This window comes from Triticum aestivum, chromosome 4D (genome assembly GCF_018294505.1).
Source record: "Triticum aestivum cultivar Chinese Spring chromosome 4D, IWGSC CS RefSeq v2.1, whole genome shotgun sequence".
NCBI lineage: Eukaryota > Viridiplantae > Streptophyta > Magnoliopsida > Poales > Poaceae > Triticum > Triticum aestivum.
The window spans coordinates 22,115,308-22,141,207 of record NC_057805.1 but is presented as its reverse complement, the minus strand read 5'-3'; the positions used below and the strand labels follow the sequence as shown (position 1 = coordinate 22,141,207).

General features: G+C 45.5%; 2 protein-coding genes across 7 annotated transcripts; one reads left to right on the top strand and one right to left on the bottom strand.

Moving 5' to 3' along the window:
- Nucleotides 1–506: 506 nt before the first annotated feature.
- LOC123095866 (chaperone protein ClpB1) lies at nt 507–5,237 on the top strand. 6 transcript variants are annotated; one of them, XR_006446344.1, is made up of 10 exons: nt 507–881; nt 1,060–1,894; nt 2,206–2,372; nt 2,462–2,802; nt 2,906–3,185; nt 3,261–3,458; nt 3,582–3,759; nt 4,404–4,472; nt 4,588–4,841; nt 5,049–5,230. XR_006446344.1 is itself a non-coding variant. In XM_044517438.1 (8 exons), exons 2-7 carry the CDS (start codon nt 1,063–1,065, stop codon nt 3,753–3,755), a joined length of 1,992 nt encoding a protein of 663 aa, XP_044373373.1. In that variant the 5' UTR covers nt 507–881; nt 1,060–1,062; the 3' UTR covers nt 3,756–3,759; nt 5,049–5,237. The 6 variants fall into 6 exon arrangements, 3 of the variants coding, with proteins under 3 accessions (XP_044373373.1, XP_044373374.1, XP_044373372.1); XR_006446346.1 differs by having other exon boundaries at nt 4,588–4,701; nt 5,049–5,211; XR_006446345.1 differs by lacking the exon at nt 5,049–5,230 and having other exon boundaries at nt 4,588–4,876.
- Nucleotides 5,238–5,333: 96 nt separating this feature from the next.
- Nucleotides 5,334–11,442, bottom strand: LOC123095868 (serine/threonine-protein kinase GRIK1). Its single transcript, XM_044517440.1, has 12 exons — nt 11,183–11,442; nt 10,576–10,991; nt 9,391–9,465; nt 9,264–9,308; nt 8,829–8,903; nt 7,942–8,029; nt 7,708–7,817; nt 7,120–7,215; nt 6,504–6,570; nt 6,015–6,130; nt 5,858–5,936; nt 5,334–5,740 (listed from the first exon to the last, which is right to left on the bottom strand). Exons 2-12 carry the CDS (start codon nt 10,963–10,965, stop codon nt 5,601–5,603), a joined length of 1,281 nt encoding a protein of 426 aa, XP_044373375.1. The 5' UTR covers nt 10,966–10,991; nt 11,183–11,442; the 3' UTR covers nt 5,334–5,600.
- Nucleotides 11,443–25,900: the final 14,458 nt, after the last annotated feature.

Below are 25,900 nucleotides of genomic sequence, written 5' to 3'. Positions count from 1 at the left end.
CAACAAAGATTATGTTGCAGAATTTTTTTGTCCGCATTGTGGTTGGCTCTCGAGGCCGTGTTGCCACTGAAATATTCCCCATGTTTTAGAAACATGGAGGATGTTGCAGAATCCTAATACATAAGGTGGGTGGGACTAATCCACACGTAGTTGGCTTCCGAGGGCGGCAGACGCGAGGCGTAGAATCTGTTGGTACACGTGGTCTGTCGGATCAAAAGTGATCCAACGGCTCCACGCACGGCGGACGCGAGAGCGCGATCCATCGGCTGAAAGGTAACGTTTCCCAAAAAAAAACTCAAAAGAACACATCAGCAAATAGGCAGACGAACGAACGAGAGTAACACGCGATTGGGCCGGCTCATACACGCGCGCTGCAGAAGAGCTTCAGACGAGACGGATGCTAGTGCGTAATCGGGCTTTTACCAGCATCTCAATTGAAGGCCTTACGGTCCAATTAGGAGGGTAGCCCACGAGAGTGGCTTTTACTTCTCGACTTGGGGATATTCGTGCGTGTCGGTTATATCGAAAAAAAAGGAAAGTGCGTGCGAGAGCAGACCGAGCGGCGCCGGCGCGCCTCACCAGGTCTGCCTACGAGGGCTCCTAGTCCTAGGCGTGAGCGGTGGAGCACCCACCGGTAGATTGAAGTTGGAGCAGCGCCGACGCGCACCTGACCAGATCGAGGCGGCGAGGGTTCCTGGTGGTGAGCGGCGGAGCACCCATCGGTGGATTGGGGACTCGAACGGCGGCTGCGCGCACCCTAACCAGATCGAGGCGACGAGAGGCCCTGGGAGTTGGGGCGAGCAGCGGCGGGGATCATCGGAGCAGCTTCGCTCAGGAGTCCTGATAATTACTTTCCCCTGTTTTCTGAAGAAAAAAAAAAGGTTAACTTTCTGTCCCTCAATGTGCCATATCCTGCATTCTTGATGTTGTCAAATTAGTTTCAGTAATACTCCACACCATACACAAAATAAAGTTTAGTCCCTGTACGACAAGCACTTGTGATCTTTTATGTAGAAGAAGATGTGTGTATGAAGCAGTCCGGTGTTTTGCTTTGTTCAGGTTATGGACTTCGATAGGGCCATGGCAAGGAGTGCAGCCTGCGATCGGTTGGGAGCCTCCGTGTCGCGCTCCAGCGGAAACGTGTCTAGCGACACCAAAGCCGTCCTCTGCCTTGGGGCAGCCGCTGCTTTGGGCTGGGCAGCGTGGAGGTACTACCAACGTCATGTGTGCCTCCAGAAGTTCGGCCGGGACATGACGGCATTGGCTGGAAAAGCTGATCCGGTGATTGGCCGCGATGACGAGATTGACCGCGTCATCTCCATCCTCTGCCGCCGGACCAAGAACTGCGTTGCGCTCGTCGGTGCTGCAGGGGTAGGCAAGACGGCAGTCGCCGAGGCCCTCGCCCAGCGCATTGCCGCCGGGATGGTCCCTGACGTTCTCGCCGGTGCGAGCGTCATTGAGCTCGATCTCGGGGAATTGGTGGCTGGGACCAAGTACCGTGGCTCGTTCGAGAGACGCATGAAGGACGTGATAAAGCAGGTGGAGGCTTCGAACGGCAAGGTGATTCTATTCATCGACGAGATGCACATGCTTCTTGGTGCAGGGCGGTCCAGGAGGAGTGCCATGGGTGCTGCCAACATGCTGAAGCCAGCGTTGGCCCGTGGGCGTATTCGCTGCGTGGGTGCGACAACTTTCGATGAGTACCGTAAGTATGTCGAGAAGGATGCCGCACTGGAGCGGCGGTTCCAAAAGGTGCAGGTCGAGGAGCCGAGCATGCACACAACCATTGAGATTCTGCAGGGGCTAAAGAAATGGCATGAAAAGTACCATGGCTTGGAAATCCAGGATGCAGCTCTTGTTGCTGCTGCACAGCTTGCTGGCCGCTATATCACTGGTGAGGAGCCCATCAGTTTTACTCATGTTGTTTGATGTGCACCCACCTAGTCACTTGGGAAGTATAATTAATAAGAAAGGGAAGAAGTTGGAGTATATATGATCTTAATTTGTTATAGTCAGATGTTCATCTTTGTTAAGGCTCACTTGCCAATTTAAGCTATTTACATGAAAGTTGTGCTGTAGAATTCAAGGGAGAGGATAATCACATTGGAGCACCCTTGTTGCATTGGGTACATAAATGCATTCATTAGTGGCGAGAATGTATATGTTCGAGAAAATTGATGGATGTTTTTTCTATCTGTACTGCAGGTCGTCAGTTTCCTGACAAGGCAATTGATCTGATTGATGAGGCATGCGCCACTGCAAACAAAAAGATGAGGCAGATTAACCGCCAAAAGGAGGAAATGAAGACTACAAAAAGTAGCTCTGCAAATGCAATGAAGGAAGCAATTATCACCCCAGATCATGTTGCACAAGTAGGCATTCTTTTCTTAATGATATTCTTGTCTATCGTTGGATCGACGAGTCATGCTTGACATGAATGTTCCTATGTTGTTATTTAAAGGTTGTGAGCCGATGGACTGGAATTCCCGTCACCGTGCTTAATCAAGAGGAGAAGGATAAGTTAATCTGTCTAGCGGACAGACTGCATGAGCGAGTTGTTGGCCAGGATGAAGCCGTCAACCTAGTTGCAGAAGCAGTGTTACGCTCTAGAGCTGGCCTTGATCATCCTGGCCAACCCATAGGCTCTTTCCTCTTCTTGGGCTCAACTGGTGTTGGAAAGACAGAGCTCGCAAAAGCTCTTGCCGAACAGCTATTTGATAGTGAGAAGATGTTGGTTCGCTTTGACATGTCTGAATATGTTGGGAGTAGTTCTGTGTTGCGTCTCGTTGGAGCACCTCCAAGGTTTAATTCGTATACTGCTTGCTTCTTTTTTTTTTGCATTACATTATCTTATTGTACCTAGTCTTAATCTGAAGTTTGACTGGTCTCTTTAACATTCTTAAAGCTATCGTGGCTATGAAGATGGTGGACAACTGACCGAGAAAGTTAGGAGGAACCCGTACAGTGTCATCCTTTTTGATGAGGTGGAGAAAGCAGATCCCTCGGTGTTCAATATTTTTCTTCAAATCCTTGATGATGGCAGGTTGACTGATGGCAGAGGCCAGACTGTAGATTTCAAGAATACCATCATCATCATGACCTCAAATCTTGGATCTGATTACCTAATATCAAAGACGGCTAGAGAAAACACAACGGAATCTACACGGGACCTTCTCATGGAACAGGTTTGTGAGTCCCAGACAGCCCCTGTGAAAGCTGCAGCAGCAATTGCTAATTATTATATGTATTTGTTCGTATAGGTTTGCAAGCACTTCAAGCCTGAGCTTCTCAACAGACTGAGTGAGATCGTCATATTTGAGCCGCTTTCGCATGACAAACTGAAGGAGATAACGAAAATCCAGATGAAGAGCATTATGGCCAGAGTAGCTACCAAGGGCATCTCTCTTTCTATTAGTGATGCCGCATTGGACACTATCTTATCGGAATCATATAGCCCAGTGAGTATATCTTCTGTTCACAATTATCACACGGTTAAAGCCTACTGTTTTCATATGACCGAAGATTGTTTCTTCTCCGCATGTTCGTATGTTTCGGTAACCATGCATCAACATCTCTCGTAGACCTACGGTGCAAGACCCATAAGGAGGTGGATGCAAAAGAATGTGATGACAACGCTTTCCAAGATGTTGGTCAAAGGACAAGCCAGTGAAGGCTCAACAATCTGCATTGAAGCTACTGACGACAAGAAGGGGCTGGAGTATGAAGTGGTGAAGAAGGAGGCGAGCCTACACTAACCTGGTATTAGCTCTAGAACACATGGAGCTTGCAGGACTGATAATAAGTTTGTCAAATTTTCAAGGAGTTTATGAACAATGACCATATTCATATTTTCAGGAGATAGCTCACTCAGGCTGCTTAACTTTTTTTTGGTTGCTGAACTTATAAATACAGTTGAGGCTAGTCATGAAACTTACCCGTGATAGCAATGATTTGGTCATATCACTCCCATAGCAAATTATCTCATGGTAGTGATGCCCCTGTCATGATCTCATAGTCTCGAAGATTGCGGGCTTCTTTGCTTCTCAGGAATATTCCCAAAATGCAGTAGGAAGAAAACATAGCATTGAGATGTTACATCATGTTGAGTCCTACAGAAATTCGCTAGGATTGTGAAAGGCATGGAGTTTCCTAAAATATAGGTTCTTAACAAAGTATCATCTAACTCCTTCACTATTTGATTAATAACCATACAAAAAAATACCTTTCCACCCCCATTGCCGCCGCACCTATTTCTGCCCTGCGCCGTCCCCACCTGTAAGCAAAAGCGATTGATATGATCACACCATGCATCATACAGTATGATTAACCTCTAAGGGCTGCTGATCACTACACCATGCTGCCAAGTTTAAAACCTGCTTTGAATCGTTCCTTTGTTGATTCAGGTCTATCGATATTGGAGTTCACCTGCTACAGGCCGAAGCCGCCAAATCCCGCCAACGCAACCCTAGACCGTGAGTAAACTCTCCCAACCTGCACCACGATTCAAACCTTGATAACCAGCGATCCATCGACTAGTTCATCAGGCAATGATATGGACTGATTTTCCTTTGGCTCTTTTTGTGTCAGCCTGCTCATACACTGACTCGCTCGGAAGGCACGTGCGTGAGGGGAGAGGGCCACCAGTACCAGTGCCCGGCGCAACCAATGTGAAAGGCAACCCTTCCATCCCTTGCATCAACTGTAAGACCCCCGTCTGAAAAAAGTTGTCTCAACATTGAATTGAAGACTACTTTTCTTCTTGTTGTTTTGAAACTTGCTGCTTGAGCGGGGTGCCACCGACGACAACGGCTGCCCAGTTTCCAGCCCTGCGACACCACCTGGTAATGCCAACGGCGCTCCCTCCACCTCCAGCACCAAAGGCAATGCACCATCCATCCGATCCAACTCATTCCATTCCATCCGTCGAGATCATCACAGCATACACTCGGACACACAGCCTTGCATCGATTTTCCTTCCATCTCCAGCCAGCATGAATGAAGAGAGGACATGGACTGCTAACTAACTAATGGCGCTGTGCATTTTGCAGGCTCTGTTTCTTTGAAGAATCGGCTGCGACTGTTGCTGGCCTCGCTCGCCGCGCTTCATGCTGTGCTTGTGTTATCGAGTGACAGTACGCTCTCGCCTGTGACAGTACGCTATGTATTGTGTGTACTGCGTATGCCAGTTCACAAGACAAGATTGACGTGAACAAAGCAAATAACGGGATTTGCATAACCCGGTTTGGCAAAATTTAGTCAATAATGTTGTGTGCATTACCAGCCACGATATTTATCTATCGACAAACAACAAACATACATCACAATAGCCAACATACACAACAACGTAAGGCGTATAAGCTTTGCAATATGATGTTTATCGTACGTACATACAGAAAGAAGGAACTGAACGGGGAACCAGATTGCACTCTATTATGTACCCAAAAAATTCAGCCGAGCACCAAGCCACCAAACCAACGCAAAAGTTAAAAGGGGAAAGAGAGAAACACATCAGTCATCGTCCGTCTCGCCAGTTTTCGCTTTGATCAGTTATCTACACTACACTAAACCACCCAACAACCGGTTCTGAACGACTCTTTGTGTTATTGTACTGCTTCTTGTGAACCATTTCTCTTCCTGCGGCCAAAACCACATCTACACATGTATTCGGGGACTGGCCCCTCATCCCCAGCAACCCAAGGATGCGCAGCCGCAGCTTCCAGGGTGATACGGTCTCCGGGATCTGCAACAAAACTAATTGTGTCAATACAAGGAACACCATTAATAGAGCACATCCTCCTCCCACATATCAAAACCAATAGGATGAAGGGAAAAGGAAACACTTATTTGGAAACAAAACCTTTGCAGAGAAGCCTTTCCAGCAAATCAACAAGTTGGGGGCTCACGTTACTGGGTATATCCGCTGGATCATTGACAATCTATTCGACAGCAGTGTCTTTGGTGAGTTTTCTGCCACAGGTAAATCAAGAGGAGAAGGGAGGAATATATGTATGAACCTTGTCGTATGTTTCCTGCAAAGTTTCTCCTAGAAATGGATAGCGCCCAGTAATCATACAATACAGAGTAACACCGACTGCCCATGTATCAGACGCTCTACCATGGTAAGCTGAACCTGCAGTGGAAGAAACAGAAAATGGTTCATCGTATTTAGCAGCTACTGCCAATGGTCAGGGAATATCGGGTACTTCAAAGCAATGGCAAAGGAACCGGAATCGTTGCATTTTTTATTTTATACATTGGCATCACACTGGTAACCCAAGCTTCGGTTGCTTCACACCATAATCTGAATACAAATGCATACTACTAGTGGTGGCCTCATTTCTATGGACATCTGTAATTGTGCGATCATTTAGGTGTGGAATTTCTAAAGTACCATGCTACCCAATATTAAAAAATAACACGGACTGTTGTACTGTAGATTGTTTGGTAATTGGCTGATTATGCATGCGGCTTTTATAACTCAAACCAAAGTCATGCAATTGTACCTTGACAGCACTCCGGTGCAGTGAAAACAGGAGTGCCTGGAGATCTCCGAAGCATATCATCATCATCCTGCAATATGTAGTCAAGTATGGAATATCAGTCAAGCACTGTGCTATAAGGCTCGACAATCCTTAGAAATTTGCCTCAAAACACATACTCCCTCCATCCCAAAATAAGTGTCCCTGGTTTAATACAAAGCTAGTACAAAGTAGTATTAAATCAACAACACTTATTTTGGGAACGAGGTAGTACATTGTTAGGCATGAATACTTGTTCAGTTGAAGATAATGAAATATAATACATATTACGTAATCTGCCCTCTATAAAAAAAATGCAGGCCTACTAAAATAGTTCAAAACACTGGATCATCAGAGTTCATGTCTACTCGACTAATTTCAAATTTCTCATGAAGGCAGGAAGTGAAAATATTATTCAAGTATGCAATCTGACTTTATAAGATACAAAGTTTGAATCTCAGTATTATACTTTTTTAGAACAGGGTAACAAAAAGAACAAACTGGGCCTTGCCCCTTTTGGCTCATTCAACTAAAAAACCTTTGACCTGGCAGTGAGAACAAAATTACTGGAATACAAAAAATTACAAGATAAATTAACCACCTCAAAAATCTGGCTAACACTGAAGTCCCCTATCTTCACATTGCCAGTACTTGTGACCAAGAGATTATCTGGTTTAATATCACTATGAATAATGTTCTGTGTAAAAAAACAAGAAATTAGGTGTTTCTATCAAGCTGGAAGAATATAACTCTGTGAAAAATGAATACATTTAAGACATGAATAGCAAGCACATGTAAATATGAGAAAATAGGGGAACCAGAAACATCAATAAGCAACTACTTAAGAAGCGAAAAATTGAGACATATTATGCAAACTTTTCGAAACAGCCTCTGATCCTTACTAAAACATGAGGTGAGCATGGATTTACAAACCCAAACTATTGTTTGTCAGTACAATCAGGGGGCTCAAGGACAGAACAACTCGATAAGTAGCCAAAGCAAACAGGGGTGAGAGTAAAATCTATCTGCTGAGACAATTTGTGCAAGTATGTGAGCTTGCTGATCTACTTCACACAATTGATAAGCTAATGAGTAGTGACACAGACACTAAATTATTTTAGCACATAATTCACCATCATGAACCAGTTATCAGTTGATACTGAAAAGAATTAAGAGAACTGAATCTTACATGAGAGTGAAGATATATAACACCAGAAATAATGTCCCGCAAGTACTTTCTGCAAGTAGCTTCTCCTATACCTTTATCCCACACAATTTTTCCTTCCACATACTCAAGAACTGGCAATAAAAAGGTAAAAGACTAAATTGCACTCATATAAAATATTAACATATGCCAACTAGCCTGCTAAAATAACATCCTATTGGAACAATAAAGCAAAACAATGAGAGCGTCAATAAATACCCATGTAGAATTTATCTGAGTTTGGATCATCAATCACCTCAATGAGATTTACGATATTGGGATGACTCAACATTTTCATGAGGGATACCTGTCACCAATGCAATAAAGAGGTAACTCAATAACACAGTTTATCGCATGTAAAATTATTATATATGCAAAATTTATGCTATTTGGTTAGTGCTGCTAATCACATGCTTCTGCGATAAAAAAGATAATTGAATCTTTAGAGCACCTATATAGAGGTAATGGCCATCTATTTAATACTCCCTCCGTCCAATAATATAAGATATTACATCGATATACTACGGAGGAAGTACTTTGGAGCATCTAAATGAAAATTTGCTAAAATGCAGCTTTCTCGATGAATATCAGACAGCCAATGGAATTGAAGTAAAGAAAAAAAGGAACATGTAATTACGAAATAAACAAAAAAACACATGTGTTCTGTAATATGTATTATGCTTGCACTTAAAATGTGGCATTTAAGTGCTTGTCAGTAGCCGGGGGAATGAATTAATGATGTTCTCGACTGCTCGCCACAGTAAAAATTGCACCGCACTGCACATATATGTCATTGTTAACTTACTTATCAGATAAATGCATTCTGGATCTACGACAGATACATTCTCCATATGCTATGAAGTGGTGATAATGGGTATCCATATAGGAAGCAATATATGAAAACCAAGCAATTTTGAGTTTTTTATTGAGGTGCTAAACAGAGTGTGATCCGTGGGCATGACCAGCTTGGTTTACTTATGTGTGATAGGTCATGTAGGATTAATAATTTAGTATCTTCCAAGCCCACATGATTACTTTCCCAGAGAACTTTGCACATGCCATAACAAAATCGCAAAGTCACAAGTGTTAATACTCTTGTTACTCACTTCCCGAATAACATCTGTCATGGCGGTTTCTGACCGTACGACACGTACTTTCATCATGTGAGGTTTATTCAGCACCTGAAATAACAAGGAAAAATCCACAACTACATCAGCTAGACATAGCACTGTGCGCAAGGGGCACAAAGTAAAGTCTAAAGACTGAGCAAGAAAAACATTGTGCTAAAAATAACAAATGTCCAATAGTGAGTTCTGATGCAAGCAGGTTTCGTAGCTAGCAACAAACATGCAAAGGGCACAACGTATTAGAAAGGCGTGTGTGGGGGGGGGGGGGGGGGGGGGGTGTCACAACAAAAGAGTACTGAATCATGCAATTCAATAAAAAAATGTATCAATAAACCTCAGTTATCAACATCATCAAAGTAGTTACTAAAAAAGGCACTTGTGTTGCCAACACCAGAGAACAGTGGAAAGCATTACCTTCACTGCATATAACTTCCCATCTTCAATGTTTCGGTATAGAACCTTTTTAGAAGCAAAGAGAAATGGAAAGGAATCAGCTAGCTACTCAGTGAAGTTCATTAATAGCACATTTAAGCGGTCTTACCACTTTGCCATAGCTTCCAGCACCGATCTTGCCCAGGTGAACATACTGATTGATCATCTTATTGCCAAGATCGTCCTAAACATGCCAAAGGAGAAAGTTATTATACAGCTCAGTGCAAAAGGTAAATGCTCTCGCGCAGCTCCTCGACTCTTCACTAGACATGCAACGGCCATGGCATAGCAAAAAAAAACTTGGTCACAGTCTTAGATCACCCGTCAGAACAGTGATCACCAAATACACTGAGTTTAAAATAATAGAGTATATGTTTTACATGAATGCTACAGATTAGTTCCAGCGGAGCACATGTAGTATTACTTTTGCTTGCTTAGAACACATTGGTGCTAAAACTAGGTCAATTATATCAATCGTTATCAATAAGAGGATTAATGGCTAGCCATTCCAAAAATAAAGAAAATAAGAACCATAGCCAGACAGTGTATTAGGTGTGTTGTTTTGTACTAGCAGATGACAGTTAAAACTATTGGCCCTCACAGTGGCGTTCGATTAAACTTTGCGTGTGGTGGACTTTAACAAAGTCCAACATGATCAATTTACTCGAGGGCCATGGCCAGTTTAACCAAGTTTAATTCAGTTCAATCGAGGCAATTTGCATAAATGATCCAATCACCTGAACTGGCCATCTTTGCATGTTTTATAGTAAAACTGCTAACAGAATCTGGTCTCCATAATTATGGACCATGCAACACTATAAGATGTATAAATACAAAAATAAATGCAAACATAATATGTATCTACATTTTAGGTAACAGAGGAAGATGCATCTTCGTTTTCCAAAGATTTTTGAAAATTCTTAGGGTAACTCCTGTAACTGGTTTTGGTTCTTCATATAGGAAAGCAATATAAGAGTCCATTTATAATCTTAACATCGTCAGACAAATAATCAACACAATCATGAAGTGACGAGCAAAAACAGGCATAATAACTCATTAATTCTGAAAGCGAAGCAAATCGCAAGTAAAAGGAAAGAGAGAGTACTTCTACTTCTCAACAAGATAAACTTAACGATAATTTTGAATGAAATTCAGTTGCCTTATACGACACGATTCCTTAATAGAAATTGAACTGGCTCGTGCATACACTTTTAAAGTGTTGCCTAGACAGAATGTTTTCGATGGACGCGAGTAGAAAGATACTGGTAGAAATTGATGTCTAACAAGGCGGTACCTCTGAGCGAACAACTTTTTTAGTCTCCTTAACCAGGCTTTCTCTACATGCAAAGCCACTTTGAGCCCTTGTCAGAATAATATCTTCAGACCTCTTCCGTGGGGGCTCATCGTCACTTTCATGATTATAATCAGTACCATCTCTTTCATAGAAACTTCTATCAGGATCATCACCATTAAAGAAGCTTCTATCAATGCCATCCCCATTGTAAAAGCTTAGGTCAGGATCATCTCCAGTGTAGAAGCTCCCATCGAAATCTTCACTAGTCTGGCGCTTCAACAAATCTTTGGACAACATGCCATCAGTGTCCCGAGGCCGACCTACCTTCACGCTGGGCTTCCTTAGGAAACTGAAACAGCTGCAGCAGCCCATGTCCGTGAGGTCTGCCATTCAGAAGGAGCCGCGCACCAGAAATCCTGGACGAACAAAACAGGAGAAGGAGAACGCGTCAGTGAAGGGATCAGCTTCGGTTCGTAGTGACCGGATTTGGCAGGCCCTCGTCGAACCCCCCTCCCCGATCCCGACCGATCGATCTGGATCGCGGCTCGAGTTCGCTCCCCTGATTCGCTGTTCGATTCGCTAAAGGCGCAGGACAGGAGCAGCGTACCACGCGTGTCTTCCGATGCCGTCGTCGCAGTCGCCGCTCGAGCACGCCGTCGCCGCTGGATCACCGTCGTGCCGCAATTGAGGTTGTTGTTGAGGAGGGCGGCGGAGGGGACGTGGAGAGTTGGATGGTGGGTGGGTTGGGGCGGGGCAGCAGGGTGGGGGGAAGCGCGTCGGGAGGAGCACGGGGCGGCACGTTGGTGGTCGCAAGGGGGGCGGCGGGGTGGGAGGAGCACGGTGGAGACGGCGAGGTGGGGTACAGAGGAGAGGAGACGACTGCGACCTGACACGTGAGGCGCCTTTTTCTCTTTCTCGATCTGTATTTTTGACAGGTTCAGCTTGCGATTTTTTTTTAGCATCAGTACAGACACAAGCGCTCATATCCTATGAACGCACACACGCACACCCTACCCCTATGAGCACCTCTGAAAGACTGAGCCGGCACCTCATCTTGAGATTTACGAAGTCACCGTAGGCGCCTCGTCTTCGACGGGAACGTCTCCTCCCACTGAATGCGCATCGCCGGAAATCCTGAAATAAATCCAGGAATAAATGCGAGCACCAGGATTTGAACCCTGATGGGTTGAGGATATCACAATCCCTCTAACCATCCAACCACAGGTTGGTTCGCGTTCAGCTTGTGATTGTTGGACAGTGTTGTGCTTTAATTTATTCTATCTACTTCTACTCCATTTGGGGGAATTGTTCTATACTACAATCTACTGCAATATTTTTTTAGAAAAGGCCTAATGTCATACTACTCCTTACACACACAAAAAAAAGAAAAATATACAAATTCATGGGGGTATCGAAATCTTCTTCCTCGGCATCCACGGAAGGCGTGTTGTGAGCATAGCTTGATGCTGCCTCTAGGCCTCCGCCTTGGCTGAGTAAACTTTTTGAAAACCAAGAGCTTGTAGAAGCAACGGCTGAGAAATCGTCGATACAGACCATGAGGCGTCGGCGGCTACGACACGCAAAGCAAACCGCCACCTTGGAGACAGAAACGTTGATCAGACATGTAGAAACTCTGAAGACCACAAAAACAGTCTAAATCCATACGGATCCATGAAAATCTAAATTGAACGAATCCCGAAAGACCCGCCGGAGACACGGCTCCAGGGCCCTCTCCTTCAACGAAAGGCGCACCAACGGAACCGGGATACAGCAAGGAGAACATTATTCCTACCCTGGGGCAACGCCACTGCTTTGCCGCCCCAAATCTAACACGAAGACTCCCTACAGAAAACCTCGAAAAAATCACCCATCTTGATGTACGATGTGGTCGGGTCTGATATAGAGCTTGCCACTATATAGAACTTGGCATCGACACCCTCTTCTCTGACGATCCTTCCAGGCTGAAAACACCGATGATCCCTCCGGCCGCCATCATCTTCACCAATGACATTGTCATGCACCAGACGAAGCAAATGGATGATGATCTTCGTATAGAAATTTTAGATAAAAAATCTCTTACACATTATTTTCAAATTGGGCATATAAAGGGGGCCATGCCTAGATGACTTCCATGCATGATTCTATCAACATAATAACCAAGTGTCAAATGCATCCTGCTCTCTTAACCGTGTAACAAGAAGAGGACAAATACATAGGTAGATGCATTGTTGGAGTTGAGGGTTACATGTATGCCTTCCAAGATGTAAGGCTCCCAGTTTTTACGGTGAGAGAGCCCTCCCCTTGGTCGCTTATGTTAGATCCCACGTGCCACAATTGACAGAGACAAGGTGATTGTTTGCTCAAATTAATCAATTATTTTCTTTATCTCATTACCTCTCATATGTATTGGTGGCTATCTTGTTTTGTTAATTGTGCTATTTAGGCCAACATTGCTCATGCTTTGTTCAAAGGAAAAGGGCGAAAAGAAAGAAAGGCAAAACATTCACCTTGCATCATTGTTGGAAGGATCTTGAAAATGAGAAGTGGAAGAACTGAGAGGCATATGAAGCTCATAGGAAGAACTCTAAGAGCTTGGTTGGAAATGCAACAATGGTTGGTGGTGTGGTGATGATGATGATGCATCAAGTTGCAAAGAAGGAAAAAAGAAACCCCACTCCCAACTCGGTTGCTCCTACAAGAATGCCCAATGGAAGAAATAATGGCAAAGAAAAGGGCATGAAAGCCGAAGACAATGATGTGAAGGAATCATTGGACGCCATCATGAATGCAAGAGAAGACATGTCTGATGTACCGCCCTGGACACACACATCGGTTACTGGTCGTTACTGTTGTCGGGATCTAGACTAGCCTCAAAGATCAACACTAATCTTTCCTGCACACATTGTCCTCACTCATGCACACCTGGGACCAACTTCCCAGTTGGTCACCCATTCTGAACTCCAAGGTGAGCACACTTAAGTTTGGAGTTATTTCTGAATGGGGTGCCCAAAAGAAGGAATTCATTATTGACATGAGTAGTCTATCATCCTTATTAGGCCAGGCTATCACATACACCCCCACTCAAAGGAACCAACATCCTCGTAGGCCCACAAGAATGTTCCCTCTTGGCACACGTCTTTGTGTCCAGTCAGGCATATGTGCCATGTCGTGTGCCACGACGGGCCACAAACGTCATGCACAATGTGACTGCGCGCCTGAGTCGCAAATATCCGTGTATCCGCGAGGGTCGGCTCTTATACCAACTTGTAACGCCCCGGACACGCCCGCCGTTTATTGGCTGTTACTCCTGACAAGATCTATACTAGCCCCACAGATCAACACTAGTCTTTCCTACGCATATTGTCCTCACTCATGCGCACCTAGGACCAACTTCCCAGCCGGTCACCCATCCTGAAATTGCTCCAAGTTGAGCACGCATAACTTTGGAGTTCTTTCCGAATGGGCTCCAGGAAAAGAAGGAATTCCTCATTGCTATGAGTAGTCTATCATCCCTATTAAGTTAGGCTATCACATCCGAAGAAAGAAAATTTATGAAGATAAAAGAAATGGAGGAGAGGATAACGGCCGAGCAGCAGAAGGCAACGACCAAGGAGAGGTTGGCGACGACCGAGGAGTTAAAGGTTGTGGCCGAGGATAGGAAAGTGGCAGAGGAGGAGAGGAAGGTGGCCATGGAAGAAAGAATCCAAGCAATGGAACAAGAGCAGAAGTTAATGTTCATGGACACATGTGGTCTTGATGATAAGCAAAAAAACATACATTAATATTTGTCGCTACCAAGTGTTGGATATTAGTTCAATGGCCGTGGCGAGAGGATTCATGGGAGAAGGCCTGGGTGACATGGGTGGCGGCATGGGAGGAGGCATGGGTCCCATGGGTGATTCCATTAGAAGAGGCATGGGAAGCGACATGGGAGGATTTACGGGTGGAATGGGAGGAGACATGTGTGCCATGGGTGGTACCATGGGAAGAGGCATGGGAGGTGGCGTGGGTGCCAATGGTGCTAATGAAGAGGCATCAAATCTTGAAGATCATGCAACTCTAGCTAATTCAGTGGAGGCAATGAAATTTCAGTGGCTATGCATTGTTCTATGATTGTGGTGTGTTTGTATGAACTATGCTTTCATTTGTGTATGTGTTGCACTATGTTATGCTCTGAATTCGAATCTGATGTGTGGATTTAAAGAAAATTAATATTTTGTTGATATGTGTGCGGTGATCTTGCGAAGTTTAAATTGTATCCATAACTTTTTTTGTTTCAATATGCATGCAGTTGTGGAAAAGAGAAACATAGTTGGTGCCCTATTTTACATCATCTACTACGACATAAATTTTTTTGGTGTCATATTTTACATCATCTGTTGCGGCAAAAAAATGGTGCCCTAAAACTTTTTTTGGTTGCCTTATTATACATCATCTGTTGGAGATGTTCTTATACCGGAATTGTTTGCCTACTAAGCATTTTCTATCCAACCGACTGGTAATATCGATGAAAGGGCGACTCAAACAACAACCATGTTCTCCACACTTCTATTCAATTTGCATTAATCCTCTAGTTTTCTTCCCTTATTGATCTCGTTTGCACCAACCTCTGGACTACAGTGTGAGAATATGTTATGAGAGAATATTTATCTGGTGGTGGAAGGCTGAAAGCCATGGTCTACTATGGTGGAAGTATTATGTAAAATATTCCATTCGTCTATAATTTTTTATAACTGTTTTTATAATTTATAGATAGAATATTCATTATGTTTAAGAAATTGGTTTGTGTTGTTGTTATAGAAACAACTTTCGATAAGGGTCATCCTTAGCAGTGTGGTTAGAGAAAATTTTAGTAGGGATTTGTATGATGGCCTTATAGCGAAAGTCGGCATACACCGACTAGGTGACATGGTATTTTAAAAAATGAGGCTCAAACTCCTTGTAGGAGTGTGACCTACATCCTACACAAGAGACGTTGAGAGAAGTGCTCGGCACACGAAACATTGAGAACTTTGCCATTTTTGCAGTCCCACAACTCCGGATAGTTCAGGCCTTATAAGGTCCCTCAGGTTCCAAAACCCGACCTCCTTAAACCTTAGTTTAAAGGAGGAGGGAGTGACTCTCCTATTGAGTTTATTCAAGTAGAGTGAATGAGAGTACATGTCTGTTGGGGCTATTTATAGTCTAGGGGTCCTTCACAAATGACTAAGGCTACCCTCAATCGGGAAAGGTGGAGAGTTACATTGGTAAAAGATGGTCGATAGGTCTATCAAGGCTTGTCAAAGGTGTGGGTGTCCAGGGCTCATTATGACCCACCCTTTGCCATTCATTCATGAATGGACCTTGGTTGATTGGGCCTCTCATGGCTTGAGCTTCTTTGCCTTTATTTTGTACTTGGTCTTTTACGTATCCCTCTTCCTTTGACTTGTTAACCATGGTGTCTTGCTTGAACTTTTTTACTTTCAAGGGTTGCTTGGACATTAGTTCACCATGGTCACTGATACGTCTCCATCATATCTACTTTTCCAAATACTTTTGCCCTTGTTTTGGACTCTAACTTGCATGATTTGGATGGAACTAACCCAGACTGACGCTGTTTTCAGCAGAATTGCCATGGTGTTATTTTTGTGCAGAAATAAAAGTTCTCAGAATGACCTGAAACTTCACGGAGAATATTTTTGGAATTTATAAAAAATACTGGCGAAAGAATCAAGACTAGAGGGCCCACACCCTGTCCACGAGGGTGGGGGCGCGCCTGCCCCCCTGGGCGCGCCCCCTGTCTCGTGGGCCCCCTGAGGCTCCACCGACCTCAACTCCAACTCTATATATTCACGTTCGGGGAGAAAAAAATCAGAGAGAAGGATTCATCGCGTTTTACGATACGGAGCCACCGCCAAGCCCTAATCTCTCTCGGGAGGGCTGATGGAGTCCGTCCGGGGCTTCGGAGAGGGGAACCCATCGCCGTCGTCATCATCAACCTTCCTCCATCACCAATTTCATGATGCTCACCACCGTGCGTGAGTAATTCCATCGTAGGCTTGCTGGACGGTGATGGGTTGGATGAGATTTATCATGTAATCGAGTTAGTTTTGTTAGGGTTTGATCCCTAGTATCGATTATGTTCTGAGATTGATGTTGCTATGACTTTGCTATGCTTAATGCTTGTCACTAGGGCCCGAGTGCCATGATTTCAGATCTGAACCTATTATGCTTTCATGAATATATGTGAGTTCTTGATCCTATTATGCAAGTCAATAGTCACCTACTATGTGTTATGATCCGGCAACCCCGAAGTGACAATAACCGGGACCACTCCCGGTGATGACCGTAGTTTGAGGAGTTCATGTATTCACTAAGTATTAATGCTTTGGTCCGGTACTCTATTAAAAGGAGGCCTTAATATCCCTTAGTTTCCAATAGGACCCCGCTGTTGGGGATCGTAGCAGAAATTTAAAATTTTCTACGCATCACCAAGATCCATCTATGGAGTTTACTAGCAACGAGAAGGAAGGAGTGCATCTACATACCCTTGTAGATCGCGAGCGGAAGCGTTCAAGTGAACGGGGTTGATGGAGTCGTACTCGTCGTGATCCAAATCACCGATGACCGAGCGCCGAACGGACGTCACCTCCGCGTTCAACACACGTACGGAGCAGCGACGTCTCCTCCTTCTTGATCCAGCAAGGGGGAAGGAGAGGTTGATGGAGATCCAGCAGCACGACGGCGTGGTGGTGGAAGTAGCGGGAATCCCGGCACGGCTTCGCCAAGCACAAGCGGGAGGGAGAGGTGTCACGGGAGGGAGAGGGAGGCGCCAGAGGCTGTGGTTCGGCTGCCCTCCCTACCCCCACTATTTATAGGGGTCCTGGGGGCGCGCCGGCCCCCTGGAGATCCCATCTGAGGGGGGGTGGCCAAGGGGGTGGCTTGCCCCCCAAGCCAAGTGGGGCGGCCCCCACCCCTAGGGTTTCCAACCCTAGGCGCAGGGGAGGCCCAAGGGGGGGCGCACCATCCCACCAGTGGCTGGTTCCCCTCCCCACTTCAGCCCATGGGGCCCTCCGGGACAGGTGGCCCCACCCGGTGGACCCCCGGGAACCTTCCGGTGGTCCCGGTACAATACCGATAACCCCCGAAACTTTCCCGGTGGCCGAAACTGGACTTCCTATATATAATTCTTCACCTCCGGACCATTCCGGAACTCCTCGTGACGTCCGGGATCTCATTCAGGACTCCGAACAACTTTCGGGTTTCCGCATACTAATATCTCTACAACCCTAGCGTCACCGAACCTTAAGTGTGTAGACCCTACGGGTTCGGGAGACATGCAGACATGACCGAGACGACTCTCCGGTCAATAACCAACAGCGGGATCTGGATACCCATGTTGGCTCCCACATGTTCCACGATGATCTCATCGGATGAACCACGATGTCGAGGATTCAATCAATCCCGTATACAATTCCCTTTGTCAATCGGTACGTTACTTGCCCGAGATTCGATCGTCGGTATCCCAATACCTCGTTCAATCTCGTTACCGGCAAGTCACTTTACTCGTACCGTAATGCATGATCCCGTGACCAACCACTTGGTCACTTTGAGCTCATTATGATGATGCATTACCGAGTGGGCCCAGAGATACCTCTCCGTCATACGGAGTGACAAATCCCAGTCTCGATCCGTGTCAACCCAACAGACACTTTCAGAGATACCTGTAGTGTACCTTTATAGTCACCCAGTTACGTTGTGACGTTTGGTACACCCAAAGCACTCCTACGGCATCCGGGAGTTACACGATCTCATGGTCTAAGGAAATGATACTTGACATTGGAAAAGCTCTAGCAAACGAACTACACGATCTTTGTGCTATGCTTAGGATTGGGTCTTGTCCATCACATCATTCTCCTAATGATGTGATCCCGTTATCAATGACATCCAATGTCCATAGTCAGGAAACCATGACTATCTGTTGATCAACGAGCTAGTCAACTAGAGGCTTACTAGGGACACGTTGTGGTCTATGTATTCACACATGTATTACGATTTCCGGATAACACAATTATAGCATGAACAATAGACAATTATCATGAACAAGGAAATATAATAATAACCATTTTATTATTGCCTCTAGGGCATATTTCCAACAGTCTCCCACTTGCACTAGAGTCAATAATCTAGTTACATTGTGATGAATCGAACACCCATAGAGTTCTGGTGTTGATCATGTTTTGCTCTAGGGAGAGGTTTAGTCAACGGATCTGCTACATTCAGGTCCGTATGTACTTTACAAATATCTATGTCTCCATTTTGAACACTTTCACGAATGGAGTTGAAGCGACGCTTGATATGCCTGGTCTTCCTGTGAAACCTGGGCTCCTTGGCAAGGGCAATAGCTCCAGTGTTGTCACAGAAGAGAGTCATCGGGCCCGACGCATTGGGAATCACCCCTAGGTCGGTAATGAACTCCTTCATCCAGATTGCTTCTTGCGCTGCCTCTGAGGCCGCCATGTACTCCGCTTCACATGTAGATCCCGCCACGACGCTTTGCTTGCAACTGCACCAGCTTACTGCCCCTCCATTCAAAATATACACGTATCCGGTTTGTGACTTCGAGTCATCCAGATCTGTGTCGAAGCTAGCGTCGACGTAACCCTTTACGACGAGCTCTTCGTCACCTCCATAAACGAGAAACATATCCTTAGTCCTCTTCAGGTACTTCAGGATATTCTTGACCGCTGTCCAGTGTTCCATGCCGGGATTACTTTGGTACCTTCCTACCAAACTTACGGCAAGGTTTACATCAGGTCTGGTACACAGCATGGCATACATAATAGACCCTATGGCCGAGGCATAGGGGATGACACTCATCTTTTCTCTATCTTCTGCCGTGGTCGGGCATTGAGCCGTGCTCAATTGCACACCTTGCAATACAGGCAAGAACCCCTTCTTGGACTGATCCATATTGAACTTCTTCAATATCTTGTCAAGGTACGTACTCTGTGAAAGACCAATGAGGCGTCTTGATCTATCTCTATAGATCTTGATGCCTAATATATAAGCAGCTTCTCCAAGGTCCTTCATTGAAAAACACTTATTCAAATAGGCCTTTATACTTTCCAAGAATTCTATATCATTTCCCATCAATAGTATGTCATCCACATATAATAAGAGAAATGCTACAGAGCTCCCACTCACTTTCTTGTAAACACAGGCTTCTCCATAAGTCTGTGTAAACCCAAACGCTTTGATCATCTCATCAAATCGAATGTTCCAACTCCGAGATGCTTGCACCAGCCCATAGATGGAGCGCTGGAGCTTGCATACCTTGTTAGCATTCTTAGGATCGACAAAACCTTCCGGCTGCATCATATACAATTCTTCCTTAAGAAAGCCGTTAAGGAATGCCGTTTTGACGTCCATTTGCCATATCTCATAATCATAGAATGCGGCAATTGCTAACATGATTCGGACGGACTTCAGCTTCGCTACGGGTGAGAAAGTCTCATCGTAGTCAACCCCTTGAACTTGTCGATAACCCTTAGCGACAAGTCGAGCCTTATAGATGGTCACATTACCATCCGCGTCTGTCTTCTTCTTAAAGATCCATTTATTTTCTATGGCTCGCCGATCATCGGGCAAGTCAGTCAAAGTCCATACTTCGTTTTCATACATGGATCCTATCTCGGATTGCATGGCTTCAAGCCATTTGTTGGAATCCGGGCCCGCCATCGCTTCTTCATAGTTCGAAGGTTCACCGTTGTCTAACAACATGATTTCCATGACAGGGTTGCCGTACCACTCTGGTGCGGAACGTGTCCTTGTGGACCTACGAAGTTCAGCAGTAACTTGATCTGAAGCTTCATGATCATCATCATTAACTTCCTCCCCAGTCGGTGCAGGCACCACAGGAACATCTTCCCGCGCTGCGCTACTTTCCGGTTCGGAAGGGGTGACTATCACCTCATCAAGTTCCACTTCCTCCCACTCACTTCTTTCGAGAGAAACTCTTTCTCCAGAAAGGACCCATTCTTGGCAACAAAGATCTTGCCTTCGGATCTGAGGTAGAAGGTATACCCAATGGTTTCCTTAGGGTATCCTATGAAGACGCATTTTTCCGACTTGGGTTCGAGCTTTTCAGGTTGAAGTTTCTTGACATAAGCATCGCATCCCCAAACTTTTAGAAACGACAGCTTAGGTTTCTTCCCAAACCATAATTCATACGGTGTCGTCTCAACGGATTTCGACGGAGCCCTATTTAAAGTGAATGCGGCAGTCTCTAAAGCATAGCCCCAAAATGAGAGCGGTAGATCGGTAAGAGACATCATAGATCGCACCATATCCAATAGAGTGCGATTACGACGTTCGGACACACCATTTCGCTGAGGTGTTCCAGGCGGCGTGAGTTGTGAAACTATTCCACATTTCCTTAAGTGTGTGCCAAATTCGTGACTCAAATATTCTCCTCCACGATCTGATCGTAAGAACTTTATTTTCCTGTCACGTTGATTCTCAACCTCACTCTGAAATTCCTTGAACTTTTCAAAGGTCTCAGACTTGTGTTTCATTAGGTAGACATACCCATATCTACTCAAGTCATCAGTGAGAGTGAGAACATAACGATAGCCTCCGCGAGCCTCAACACTCATTGGACCGCATACATCGGTATGTATGATTTCCAATAAGTTGGTTTCTCGCTCCATTGTTCCGGAGAACGGAGTCTTGGTCATCTTACCCATGAGGCATGGTTCGCACGTGTCAAATGATTCGTAATCAAGAGACTCTAAAAGTCCATCTGCATGGAGCTTCTTCATGCGCTTGACACCAATGTGACCAAGGCGGCAGTGCCACAAGTATGTGGGACTATCGTTATCAACTTTACATCTTTTGGTATTCACACTATGAATATGTGTAACATCACGTTCGAAATTCATTAAGAATAAACCATTGACCAGCGGGGCATGACCATAAAACATATCTCTCATATAAATAGAACAACCATTATTCTCGGATTTAAATGAGTAGCCATCTCGCATTAAACGAGATCCAGATACAATGTTCATGCTCAAAGCTGGCACTAAATAACAATTATTGAGGTTTAAAACTAATCCCGTAGGTAAATGTAGAGGTAGCGTGCCGACGGCGATCACATCGACCTTGGAACCATTCCCGACGCGCATCGTCACCTCGTCCTTCGCCAGTCTCCGCTTATTCCGCAGCTCCTGTTTTGAGTTACAAATATGAGCAACCGCACCGGTATCAAATACCCAGGAGCTACTACGAGTACTGGTAAGGTACACATCAATTACATGTATATCACATATACCTTTGGTGTTGCCGGCCTTCTTGTCCGCTAAGTATTTGGGGCAGTTCCGCTTCCAGTGACCACTTCCCTTGCAATAAAAGCACTCAGTCTCAGGCTTGGGTCCATTCTTTGGCTTCTTCCCGGCAACTGGCTTACCGGGCGCGGCAACTCCCTTGCCGTCCTTCTTGAAGTTCTTCTTACCCTTGCCTTTCTTGAACTTAGTGGTTTTATTCACCATCAACACTTGATGTTCCTTTTCTGATCTCCACCTCCGCTGATTTCAGCATTGAATATACCTCAGGAATGGTCTTTTCCATCCCCTACATATTGAAGTTCATCACAAAGCTCTTGTAGCTCGGTGGAAGCGACTGAAGGATTCTGTCAATGACCGCGTCATCCGGGAGATTAACTCCCAGCTGAGACAAGCGGTTGTGTAACCCAGACATTTTGAGTATGTGCTCACTGACAGAACTATTTTCCTCCATTTTACAACTGAAGAACTTGTCGGAGACTTCATATCTCTCGACCCGGGCATGAGCTTGGAAAACCATTTTCAGCTCTTCGAACATCTCATATGCTCCGTGTTTCTCAAAACGCTTTTGGAGCCCCGGTTCTAAGCTGTAAAGCATGCCGCACTGAACGAGGGAGTAATCATCAGCACGTGATTGCCAAGCGTTCATAACGTCTTGGTTCTCTGGGATGGGTGCTTCACCTAGCGGTGCTTCTAGGACATAATCTTTCTTGGCAGCTATGAGGATGATCCTCAGGTTCCGGACCCAGTCCGTATAGTTGCTGCCATCATCTTTCAGCTTGGTTTTCTCTAGGAACGCGTTGAAGTTGAGGGCAACGTGGGCCATTTGATCTACAAGACATATTGTAAAGATTTTAGACTAAGTTCATGATAATTAAGTTCATCTAATCAAATTATTCAATGAACTCCCACTCAGATAGACATCCCTCTAGTCATCTAAGTGAAACATGATCCGAGTTAACTAGGCCGTGTCCGATCATCACGTGGGATGGACTAGTCAACATCGGTGAACATCTTCATGTTGATCGTATCTTCTATACGACTCATGCTCGACCTTTCGGTCTTCCGAGGCCATGTCTGTACATGCTAGGCTCGTCAAGTCAACCTAAGTGTATTGCGTGTGTTCCGAGGCCATGTCTGTACATGCTAGGCTCGTCAACACCCGTTGTATGCGAACGTTAGAATCTATCACACCCGATCATCATGTGGTGCTTCGAAACAACGAACCTTCGCAACGGTGCACAGTTAGGGGGAACACTTTCTTGAAATTATTATAAGGGATCATCTTACTTACTACCGTCGTTCTAAGCAAATAAGATGTAAAACATGATAAACATCACATGCAATCAAATAGTGACATGATATGGCCAATATCATTTTGCTCCTTTGATCTCCATCTTCGGGGCGCCATGATCATCTTCGTCACCGGCATGACACCATGATCTCCATCATCGTGTCTTCATGAAGTTGTCACGCCAACGATTACTTCTACTTATATGGCTAACGTGTTTAGCAATAAAGTAAAGTAATTTACATGGCGTTATTCAATGACACGCTGGTCATACAAAAAATAAAGACAACTCCTATGGCTCCTGCCGGTTGTCATACTCATCGACATGCAAGTCGTGATTCCTATTACAAGAACATGATCAATCTCATACATCACATATATCTCATTCATCACATCCTTTTGGCCATATCACATCACAAGGCACATGCTGCAAAAACAAGTTAGACGTCCTCTAATTGTTGTTGCAAGTTTTTTTACGTGGCTTCTATAGGTTTCTAGTAAGAACGTTTCTTACCTACGTAAAACCACAACGTGATATGCCAATTTCTATTTACCCTTCATAAGGACCCTTTTCATCGAATCCGTTCCGACTAAAGTGGGAGAGACAGACACCCGCTAGCCACCTTATGCAACTAGTGCATGTCAGTCGGTGGACCTGTCTCACGTAAGCGTACGTGTAAGGTCGGTCCGGGCCGCTTCATCCCACAATGCCGCCGAAACAAGATAAGACTAGTAGTGGCAAGAAAAATTGACAACATCTACGCCCACAACAAGTTTGTGTTGTACTCGTGCATAGAAACTACGCATAGGCCTGGCTCATGATGCCACTGTTGGGGATCGTAGCAGAAATTTAAAATTTTCTACGCATCACCAAGATCTATCTATGGAGTTTACTAGCAACAAGAAGGAAGGAGTGCATCTACATACCCTTGTAGATCGCGAGCGGAAGCGTTCAAGTGAACGGGGTTGATGGAGTCGTACTCGTCGTGATCCAAATCACCGATGACCGAGCGCCGAACGGACGGCACCTCCGCGTTCAACACACGTACGGAGCAGCGACGTCTCCTCCTTCTTGATCCAGCAAGGGGGAAGGAGAGGTCGATGGAGATCCAGCAGCACGACGGCGTGGTGGTGGAAGTAGCGGGAATCCCGGCAGGGCTTCGCCAAGCGCAAGCGGGAGGGAGAGGTGTCACGGGAGGGAGAGGGAGGCGCCAGAGGCTGTGGTTCGGCTGCCCTCCCTCCTCCCACTATTTATAGGGGTCCTGGGGGGGCGCCGGCCCCCTGGAGATCCCATCTGAGGGGGGGGGGCGGCCAAGGGGGTGGCTTGCCCCCAAGCCAATTGGGGCGCCCCCCCACCCCCAGGGTTTCCAACCCTAGGCGCAGGGGAGGCCCAAGGGGGGCGCACCAGCCCACCAGTGGCTGGTTCCCCTCCCCACTTCAGCCCATGGGGCCCTCCGGGACAGGTGGCCCCACCCGGTGGACCCCCGGGAACCTTCCGGTGGTCCCGGTACAATACCGATAACCCCCGAAACTTTCCCGGTGGCCGAAACTGGACTTCCTATATATAATTCTTCACCTCCGGACCATTCCGGAACTCCTCGTGACGTCCGGGATCTCATCCGGGACTCCGAACAACTTTCGGGTTTCTGCATACTAATATCTCTACAACCCTAGCGTCACCGAACCTTAAGTGTGTAGACCCTACGGGTTCGGGAGACATGCAGACATGACCGAGACGACTCTCCGGTCAATAACCAACAGCGGGATCTGGATACCCATGTTGGCTCCCACATGTTCCACGATGATCTCATCGGATGAACCACGATGTCGAGGATTCAATCAATCCCGTATACAATTCCCTTTGTCAATCGGTACGTTACTTGCCCGAGATTCGATCGTCGGTATCCCAATACCTTGTTCAATCTCGTTACCGGCAAGTCACCGTAATGCATGATCCCGTGACCAACCACTTGGTCACTTTGAGCTCATTATGATGATGCATTACCGAGTGGGCCCAGAGATACCTCTCCGTCATACGGAGTGACAAATCCCAGTCTCGATCCGTGTCAACCCAACAGACACTTTCAGAGATACCTGTAATGTACCTTTATAGTCACCCAGTTACGTTGTGACGTTTGGTACACCCAAAGCACTCCTACGGCATCCGGGAGTTACACGATCTCATGGTCTAAGGAAATGATACTTGACATTGGAAAAGCTTTAGCAAACGAACTACACGATCTTTGTGCTATGCTTAGGATTGGGTCTTGTCCATCACATCATTCTCCTAATGATGTGATCCCGTTATCAATGACATCCGATGTCCATAGTTAGGAAACCATGACTATCTGTTGATCAACGAGCTAGTCAACTAGAGGCTTACTAGGGACACGTTGTGGTCTATGTATTCACACATGTATTACGATTTCCGGATAACACAATTATAGCATGAACAATAGACAATTATCATGAACAAGGAAATATAATAATAACCATTTTATTATTGCCTCGAGGGCATATTATCTGCCCTAATCTCTCTCGGGAGGGCTGATGGAGTCCGTCCGGGGCTCCGGAGAGGGGAACCCGTCGCCGTCGTCATCATCAACCTTCCTCCATCACCAATTTCATGATGCTCACCACCGTGCGTGAGTAATTCCATCGTAGGCTTGCTGGACGGTGATGGGTTGGATGAGATTTATCATGTAATCGA